The 10,659-nt window shown below is 34.0% G+C and overlaps 1 protein-coding gene across 1 annotated transcript; it reads left to right on the forward strand.

Annotated features, from left to right (window-relative positions):
• The first annotated feature begins 1,070 nt into the window (after positions 1 to 1,070).
• On the forward strand, positions 1,071 to 6,447 carry LOC141611162 (vacuolar protein sorting-associated protein 32 homolog 1-like). Its single transcript, XM_074429616.1, has 7 exons — positions 1,071 to 1,255; positions 1,415 to 1,518; positions 2,958 to 3,057; positions 4,393 to 4,478; positions 4,679 to 4,770; positions 5,716 to 5,827; positions 6,075 to 6,447. Exons 2-7 carry the CDS (start codon positions 1,423 to 1,425, stop codon positions 6,261 to 6,263), a joined length of 675 nt encoding a protein of 224 aa, XP_074285717.1. The 5' UTR covers positions 1,071 to 1,255; positions 1,415 to 1,422; the 3' UTR covers positions 6,264 to 6,447.
• The last annotated feature ends 4,212 nt before the right edge of the window (positions 6,448 to 10,659 follow it).

The raw sequence follows: 10,659 nt of genomic DNA on the forward strand, positions 1-10,659 counted from the left end.
AAGCGCGATTAATAGCATTACAATAGAGGGGAATTCGAACCTGGAACGTATTGTGCACAATACTTCCGTATTAACCACTAGACTAAAACATCTTTAATTAATAGTATCACTCTCTGTTTGAAATTCTGTAACTAAACCAAGTATCCTAATCCGCATCGGATACTCGATTCTACCCTCGATCTCGATCTCGATCCTTTGCTTAGTAGCCAAACTAGCCAGGACTCTACGAGCCCCCGCGAAAGTGGTAATCTAACCCCTTTACTTTGGCTTATTGTGAGATTAGGCCCCTTAAGTTTAGATTGGAGTGATTAAGCCCCTTAAGTTAGCTAAAAAGTGAAAGTAAGCCCCTCACCCAAAATCTCATGAGAAATTCATTTTCTCATACCACAAAAGCTCAGATAGTTTATGTTTTATTTAAAAAAAAAGTTCAAAATTGTTTTTTTTAAATGTAAAAAAAAGAGAATATTTTTAAATTTTGAAAAAATGAAAATTTTTGTTTTAATTATGTTTCCTGAGAAAAAAAAAACTTATTTTTTTATTAAAATATATCACTAATTCACTATTGCTTAAGAAAAACATTTGATAGTCAAAATTAGGCACAAATATTTTTAGAGTTTCTCTCCTAATTTTTTTTTATATATATATATGTTAATTTGTAAAGAACTGTCAAAAAATTTAGGAAAAATATTCAGTTCTTTTATAAAACATAAAAAGTTTGATTTTATAAAATAATTTAAAAATCTAATTAATTTTAATTAATTTTAAATTTTGATTCTATTTGTTAACTTTTTTATTCTAATAGTATATTTTGTAAAAAGTATAATTGATTTCACTTTTTGTGATGTGGTATATTGAATTTCTCATGAGATTTTGGATAAGGGGCTTAATTTCACTTAAATGCAAAGTTAAGGGGGTAAATTACAACAAAGCAAACTTAAGGGGGTTGATTTCACTATCAAGTAAAGTTGAGGGGGTCATTTACTACTTCCCCGCTACGAGCCCCTAACTTAGCAACCAAGTAATAAACCATTGCATTTTCCTACTCGACTTCCAACTTGTTTACAACCAAGTAACCAACCCCATTCCGATCTCCTCCCAAAAACAAACACACATATACAAAACAAAAATAAAAATAAAATAGAAAAGATAAAATACAAACCGCGGAAAATTTCGTGGAATTTCCAATTTTCTCTCTCTTCAATCTCCCAATTTTCTCCCTCCTCAAGATCTTCGCACAATCTAATCAATTTCTACGGTAATTCTACTTCCGATTATCGATCATATCAATTTCAATTCATTGATTTGCTAATGTTACGATTGTGTTCGCAGAAATTGAATTGATTTAGGGGTTTTGTATGAACCCTAATTTTTTCAATTTGGTTTGATTGTGTTTTTTTTTGTAATTTGTTTTCAGGTAATAGGATGTCGACAGGTATGATGGCTAGATTATTTGGAGCTAAAGGACGGGAAGATAGTTCGGCGTCTAGTACTCTTGCCACTCTTGATAAATTGAGTGAGGTGATTATGTAACTATTTGATTTTTTAGGGTTTATAGAGTAATTTGATTCATGTTGTGATTTGAGATTGTTGTTTGATTGATTGTTTAATTAGGAAGTTGTAATTGATTGGATTTTGAAAGAATTTGGAGGTTAGATATTAGCTTTGAATACAATTCTAGGCGATTGTTTCATCAATTTCGTCGCGTTTGAACGTGAATAGCAGTTAAGATATTGTTTTACAATGTATGTAGTGATTACGTTGATTAAGCGCTATGTGAACGCTACTTCATGATTAATTTGGACGCAATTCAGAACTGGGATTTAACCTTTGATTGTGTCCTTTTGGAATTGCTGTAGTGTGGTTAGATGTTGGTGTGCCTAATTAGGTGAGGCAATGTGAAGATGGAGGGGGTTAAGGGAGGGGATGGTGGCGTATTAGGAACAGGGATGATCCTACAGTTGTTTAGGTGCCAATAACCAACCAGACCGTGTTAATGAATGATTCGGAATCTGGAATAAAATTAGAAGTGGATGTTAGAAAGTGGTTGCATCGTTAGTTAGTAATTGAGCAAATTATTAGCTAGGTTAATACTTTAATAGTTTAATTTGAATTCAATGGAGGGCTATCAAGTATGTACGTAAACAGGTTGCACTCCCTAATGAGTGCCTAACTGATGCTCTTCTGAGTTGAGGGCAGCAACAATGCTTTTTTATTTTTAATTCTAGGACTTTTTTATGTTCTGGATGATTGATTTGGGCATAGGCAATACATCACAGCAGATGTTGGCGTTGTACATTGTTTAAATTTTTTGAAGCTGAACTTCTTTAGCCCTTGGAAATTCAACAGTAGATGCGTCAGGAGTGAAACAGAGAGCGGCTGATAGTTTATACTTTGTTTTTTTGTATCATGGTTGTATAAGACTATAAGTTGGTTTCAATCGAATCATTCATTGTGTTGATCATGGAACTAGTAGTTGCATCTTAACGTCGGCCGTTGCGGTAAAAATATGGCAAAAAATGTGGTCACCGTAACCTTCAATACCTTAATAACTCGGTTGTGATGTGGCATTGCGTCGGATATTCTAAACCATGATCTTTGTTGTGCTGCATACATGTGATGGGAACTGCCTTAAATGTAGTCGTGACAACCTTCATAACTTCTATTAAGCCGCTTCGATGCAGTCTCACAACCCAAATTTAAGTAATATGATCGGGATTGCTTTTGGGCATTTGAGGAGCAGAAGCAAATGGAATGGAGAAGGCTTTTCTTCTTCCATTGTGGCGAAATCCTTCCAGTATTGGATGGTTTAAGAACAAAAATACCTTACAACATATTGAGTCTGCTAATTGACACATATAAGCCTCTTTTGTATAACTATCTTCTAATTGAGGGCTATCTGTGCTGTCATTATTTTTCCTGTTAGTTGTTGAGTATTAATGCCGTCATATGCTCTGCAGGCACTTGAAATGTTAGAAAAGAAAGAGCAGGTTCTTATAAAGAAGGCTGCTGCAGAGGTTGAGAAGGCAAAAGACTTCAGCAGGGCAAAGAATAAGCGTGGTATGTTCCTGTTTGCTGGTGTTTCAAAAATTTGAAATTTGAATGCTTGTACTGAATACTGAAAGAGTGAGAGTTATCATCAGAGCATCCGCAATAATGGGGTTCCCCATATTTTATCTCTCTTTTTCTCATTTGTCCACCTCATTTTCCACTAACTTTTCCATCTATCATCCCCTTTCCTTTTAGATTATGTTTTCCTGAACTAAGGGGTTTCTTGTATTTGCTTTATCCTCACCTCACCCGTGTTATTCTTTTTTCTTTCTTTCTTTTTTTTTTTTTTTTTTTTTGAGAAATATGGTATTCTACAAATTCGTTTTGAAGGATGTCAATTATTTCTTTCATCATCAGCACTGATTTTTTAAATAGCAGAAGCATGCTACAAAATTACTCCTCTTACAATCTGACTATACCATTGGTCACATAATACAAGTTAGCAATGAGATAATCACACTTAGGTAATTAGGTTTATAATGAATGAGGGGAATGTTTAGTTCTGGATGTGATTTATTTGCATCTTGTTTATTATGGACTGGTATAATAGTTGCTAATAAAATGGACATTTTGTTAATACGGCTGAGTGTTCTGTAATATGAATCCATAGCTACTGTATTATTGTGTATTAATTTCTCTAATCAGATTCTGTAACACTATTAGTTAGCGAAATGACTAATGCAATATTGCAATATTAACAACAAAGCTCTAGCATAATAAATATTAGGGGATGATTACCATGAACCTTTAGAAGTAAACATTTTGAGAGAGGTTTAATAGATGAAAAGGTGGAACAATCGAGCCTAAAGGAGAGATGAAGAGAAATAATACTCTCTCCCTTCAATCCAAACACCTCATTTGCCTTTTGGAGGTCAAAGTTTCCATACCATGGCCGTATATTTGTTAAAAAAAATCAAAATTTAACATACGACACTTGTGTATTTACATTTGTTATCAAAAGATCTTTCAAAGAAAATAATATTATCTACAAAAATAAGTGTTTGGTTTTGAAGGGACGGAGTACGACAAAATAAAAAATACTAAAACACTAAAACACTGAAACAAGATTAAGCGGAAGCAAGACCGGTATATGAGATAAAGAGTGAGAATTGTGAAAGAAAAGGAAAGAAAAGTGAAGATACATAACATAACAAAAAGGAATCAAATACTAATGGAAAGCGAAAAAAGCAGCAGCAAAAATCATCAGGAAAAACTCTAACCATACTTAATTCACATGATGTGAAATGATTAATGCAAGCTAAGATTACGTCAATGGGTCTGCCAATATTTTTGCACTTTTGTTTTGTTTTGTTGTGTTAACTTAGTTGTGATTGCCTTTTGAAGCTGCAATACAATGTTTAAAGAGGAAGAAGTTGTATGAACAACAAGTGGAGCAGTTGGGAAATTTTCAACTACGTATCCATGATCAGGTTAGTGCATTGCTGTTCCCTTGGAGCTCTGTCCGACTGATTCCTCTTATCTTTCATCGCACTAATCATTGTTTTTCTATGCTTAGTTTCTTTCACGCCTGTTTTGGTTTGTGTATTTTATGCTGCTTTGTTTTGGAAAGAGTTGAATGACTTGGCAATTGACATCATGTTTCTTTTTGTGTTTCTTTGTGGGCTTCCAGATGATAATGCTTGAAGGAGCGAAAGCAACAACAGAGACCGTTGACGCATTGAGATCTGGTGCTAAAGCTATGAAGGCCATGCAGAAAGCAACGTGAGTTACGAATTCCTTGAATGTTGCTCTATTTAGATTCCCTAAAATATTTTCTCCTTCAATGTAGTCATTAATTGTGCTTGCATGTTGCAGTAGGAAGTATAATACCCCCTGAATTTTAGATCAGTGAATGAATAATTTTACAAAAAAATTGGCAGTTAAAAAGACACTAATGATGGTTTCGTAAATAGTTTTAGAGTTTAGCTAAAACTTGCAAATTTTTTTTTTATTGCTGACCTGCTGACCTTTTCTCGTGACTCTATGCATGTCTCATTTTTTTGACGAGTCCATTAAACACTTCTTCGCATAGAACATTCTCTTATCTTTGGTGCCTATGCGGTTAATTTGGTGCTTGAACACTTCATCATATCATCCGTATTTCATTTGCGTGAATTGTGAAATACCAAATACTTGTGTTTAGGTTGGGTGAATACGAGTCGGGTCAAAGTATGGGTGGTGTGTTTGAGGCTAAATTCTGGTCATGTCAATGTGGGTTTGGGTCGGGTTAGAGTCCGGATTTGGTTCAAAAACTGTTTCCAACTTTTTTTATTTGTGTTTTTCGTCATGTCAATATGGGCTTGGGCCGGCTTAGAGTTCCGGATATGGGCTGATGTGTGCATCATCAACTATTGATAGCTGTGTTTGTGGTCCATTCATTCATTGGTAGTTTGGTATCTTGATATTTCACATTATCAAACCAAGTCATATTCAAACTAAATTCTTTTTCCTCTCTAGGCAAACAGCTTATTTGTATATGTGATCTAATATTTATCGTATTCCATAGTCAGAGTAGGTTAAAGTTCTGATTAGACTGTAGTACTCTTCATTAAAAGTAATGTATAAGCCAAGTAGCAATAATAATATCATTAGATTGATGTAGAGTTCAGAATACAGGGATTATTACTAGTAACAACTGATCTTGTGAACCCATGTTATTGTTTTCAGAAATATCGATGATGTGGACAAGACAATGGACGAGATCAATGAACAGACCGATAATTTGAGACAGATTCAAGACGCACTTTCTGCCCCCATTGGCGCCAGTGACTTTGATGAGGTAAGAAGTGATTGTTTGAACGCATATTCGGGTCATGTATCAAGTTAATACTGTATTATACGAGTAGTTAGTCTCTTATAGATAGTTTCATGTTAATATAATGTGGAAGGGCGAGACCAACTCATTTACCCATAAACTCTACTCATTTAATTAGTGACGGTGGGATATTATATATTCATAAGACTACATTATATGAGAATTTGTGCTAATACTAATCCTTTGTGGTTATGTACTTTGGTGATTAAAGGATGAACTGGAAGCAGAGCTTGAAGAGCTTGAAGGGGCCGAGTTGGAGGAACAACTTCTACAGCCAGCTACAAATCCCCCAATGTCTTCCACTCCTGCTACCGGAGGAAAGCAACCCTCACGACCTGTACCCCAGAGGGACCCCGAGGAAGATGAACTTGCTGAATTGCAAAGAGAGTTGGCCATGTAATCAACACCTTCAAAATTCTTATTCTTATTTCCTTCTCTTTTATCCTGAAATCGGGTATTTTTCAAGCTTTTAATGTGTGATAAGGCTAAAATGAAATCTCTATTGATTGTGAATTGTGTATTTACAAACCCGATGTCGATAACGTCTCATTCCCATAGTACCATATGGATCTTTATTTCTTGCTTCTCTTAATGCAAATATGTTTCATTTGCTTGTGTCAAAAGGAGGGAAGAGCTTCATGTATACTCCCTCTCATCCAAACCAAAGGTAACACTTACCTTATTCGGACCATCCAAACCAAACTACCCATTCCTTATTTGGTAAAAAACATGACTAAAGACCCCTCATACACCCTTATTATTTACAGAAAATGCCATCATATTTGTGGCCCTCCTTTAATTAAGCTACAAGTGGTCCTACTTTAATTCCAATATTACCCTTACTTTTTCTCTATTTTCTTAAAACTTGTACTCCCTCCCATGTTACCTTTGGTTTGGATGGGAGGGAGTATTTAATAAGACAAGAATAGGTGTTCAAAGATGTTACTGCAGTTGGATTACTGGTTGTCTGGTCAAAGATCTTGTCTTTTTGTCAGGAGTCTGTTTAATGGAGAAGCTGAGAAGACTGGTCACTGGTGCTATCAATTTTTCTCAGTTTTCTGACAGAACTTTAAATTGTTTTCCACTCTGAATTGGTCCATATTCACTGTTGGAAATACATCAGCTTTCTTTATATTCCACTCTCTATTTCAGTTTAGTAAAATATTAAGTAAAGTGTCTAAGTCACCAATTCTTGTTTTAGACCGCTTAGCTTAAACGGGAAAATAAAAGGAGTTTGTGAGACATTAAGTTGGTCTTAAAGCAAGAACAATTGAAGTAAAATTGTTCCAAGATTTTCTTCATGAAAACAAAGCAAATGGAGCTTATTGAGTGAAACAAATGGAGTAGGATGTAGAGCAATTTGGATCCTCTCCATTATTTTTTCTGTTGTTACTTCTCAACGGTCTAGATATTATCCTGAAACGATATAACGGTCACAACTCACAGCATTAAGTAATAGATGGTGATTTGTAAGAGAAATAATATACTCCATCCAATTTCCTATATTGTTCCTCTTTCCATTTCCGCCCAATTTCATTGTTGTTCCCTCTTTCTTTTTTTGGACAAGTTTGTGTGGTCAAAAATCAACTAAATGTGGAATCACGTGTATTGTGTGGTCCAAATTGATTCTCTTAATTCTTGGGCAAAAAAGAAAAGGGAACAACATAGGAAATTAGAGAGAGTATTAAAATAAACCTATTAGAAGTAATGGACGATCCATTATTTTTGAGGTTATGGAGATGATCCTAACTTGATTTAGAAGCTGGTGTATTGAGTTATTGGTGTATGTCCAGTGTCCTACAGTTCACAACAGTGGTTATAATGTAACACAATTGAATCATAGTAAAAAGTTAATACTCTCAAGTCTTCTTGCTGAAAATGACGCTTATTAAATGAATTACAGGGTGGGAAATTACAATTTAATTAGCGACATTCTCCAAAATAAATAAATTCACATCTGTTGAGAAAGTGTGTAAATTCGAAGAATGAGAGGGTATAATAAATACATTCCCGTTCCATATGATTGTATAGAATTTTAAAGCGATTTTGCAGATTTTGAAAGTTGGATTTTAATTTACTCTTCGAATTTGGCCATGAAATTCACCCGTCTCACAACATTTCCAAATTCATTTGGAAACTAATTTGACACAACTCCGAGTTTCATCTGATAAAATGAACAAATACATATGGATAAAAAAAGTTTGATATCTCATGGTATTTAGTCAAGATTTATGAAATGATTTTTTATAGTACAATATGTTTTTTTTTTTTTTCAAAGAGAGCCACAAGAAGGGATTTTGATATACTAACAGAATTCAAACCCGGATCATAAGTTCCACATCACATAACTTTACCAACTAAACTAGTTGACATCTGCTAGAGTAGCACGAAATGTTAAGATGTTCAATATCTTATGTTATTGAGTGTGTGAATTTCTAGTCATTATCAAAAGTTGATTCAAATCTAAACAATTGTACACATTAACCCCAAAAATACACAAATATCCAATAACATAAGATTTTATTTCATGCTACACTCCTCGATTAATAACAATTTTTAAACATGTTATATGCATACAACAGTCTTACACGAGATCATATCAAAATATAAAACCGTTAAAAACATTATTCAAAATGCTCAATTATTAGACTATCTTTATCAAAGAAATCCTTGACCGTTCATGACAATAAAAGAGCCAAAAAAAAAAAAAGAAAATTAAATATAAGTAGGCGACCGTTCAGCAAAACATAGAAGAATATGGCCGTCTGACAACCTGCATGACCACACTTCATGCCCTCTTTTGTGACCGCCATGTGTCAAAAAATAAGTGGATAGTAGCACCTCTTAAATAAAAAAAAATAATAAAAACAAACTAGCCCAATAATAGTTTGACATGTGGCATATTAAAATTGAATTGTGCGCAGAGAGTGTGTAGAACTCAAGAGAGTGTGTAGAACTCAATTACTTTTCACAATTGTTACCGTTGTAAATCTTCTAACGGTTATTAAAAAAAATCTGTCATTTTTTTTTCAAAAATAAAAAACACCAACGTCTATATTTTTTCAAGATCTATAAATAGAGTACAAACTTGATATATATTTTCTTGCTCAATCTAATTTTCTTTATTTTCTTTCTTACATCCCTTAAATAAACATAAACAAAAAAATGGATAAAAATTTTATTGATTTGTTGAATTCCGAAGATTATCCAAACTCTCCAACCTATCGTCCAAGCTCAACAAATAGCCCAAATATGCAAAATTATTCCAACTCCCAACATAATTCAAATATTCCTAATAATCCTTATTCTCAAGATTTTCATGATTTTTCAAACTCTTCCTATAATAATACAAGTTTTCAAATCTCCCAAAATCATTCAAATTCGATAAATCTAAATTTATTGTCCCGAGCCTCAAATCAAATTTTAGAAGAGGCGACACAACCTTCTCCTTCTACGGCTACCAAAAAACAAAGACAAACGAAGAAGGGTGGAGAAGACACGGGCAACGCATGGCGCGAGAAAGAAGATGAAGCGTTAATGTCAGCTTGGTGTGTAGCTAGCACGAATCCAATACTCGGCAAAAAATCAAAGTACAAACACAAGATGGAGTAAGGTAAAGGAAATTTATGACCAATCTCACTTAGAAAATCCTAATGAAATTGGTACGAAGACCACGGAAGCTATGAGAGGTCGTTTTAGACGACTCAATGAGTATGCAAATAAGTGGATTTCGGCCTATAAAGAAGTGCTTAGTCGACCACGAAAGAGTGGAACAAACATCGAAGATGATGAAAGTGCGGCTCAACAACTTAATGCTGCTGACAATAATGGAAAAAAATTCGTTGATCTAAACGTTTTCAATAATGTCATGAGTAAGCATGAAAAGTGGAGTTTTGAAAGAATTGGGGTGCAACAAATAGAGATCAATGGGGATGACGAAGTGGCAACTGAAAGTGGTAGCAGCTCAAAAAGATCAAGAGCGGAAGAAGATGGTGAGAACAACCTCCAAACCCCTCCAAATGTTGCTGAATCAATTGGCTATCGACCAGAGGGTAGAGATGCGGCAAAAAAGAAAAGGAAAGGTAAATCAGTAGCTGAATCATTTTCATACCCTCCTGAATATCTTGATTCTATTAAAACTCTCAGTATTGCACGACAAGCAGAAGTTGAAGTACTACGTCAGAAACTCGATTATGATAGGGAAGTTGAGAAATCTAGGCTTGAAGTTGAAAAATGTAGGATCGAAATGGAGAACAAGAAGACACAAGATTTCGATAGAATGACGGAGATGAGGATGTTGAGCAATTTATTTGGAAGACACAACTTATCACCCCATGAAGAACGAGTTAAGTTAGATTTGATCCAAAAATATTATCCTTCTAATTAATGTTTGTCTTATCTTTGTAAAATAAGTTATTATGTTAACTTAGTTTAATTAGTTATTACTTTATCCTAGTATTATTTAGTTTTTCTGTTATCCTAGTTTAGTTTAAGCTTCGTTTTTATGTTATCAATGTAAAATATTTATGTTATGCTAATTATTGTAATATATTTTTATTAAGTTTTCATTGTGTTGTCAACATCTATATGTGTTGTCGATAACTATGTGTATTGTCAACATCCATAAGAGTTGTCTACATCTAACTGTATTATCTACATCAAAGTGTTGACAACACAATGAGAACTCACAAACTCACATCAAGAGGAGTTGTCTATATGAATTGTCTATGTCATAGTTGTTCTTTAAATACTCAATTTCTCAATTGAAAAACTCACAAACATCTCTTCATCTTCTT

This window comes from Silene latifolia, chromosome 11 (genome assembly GCF_048544455.1).
Source record: "Silene latifolia isolate original U9 population chromosome 11, ASM4854445v1, whole genome shotgun sequence".
In the NCBI taxonomy this organism is placed as follows: domain Eukaryota; kingdom Viridiplantae; phylum Streptophyta; class Magnoliopsida; order Caryophyllales; family Caryophyllaceae; genus Silene; species Silene latifolia.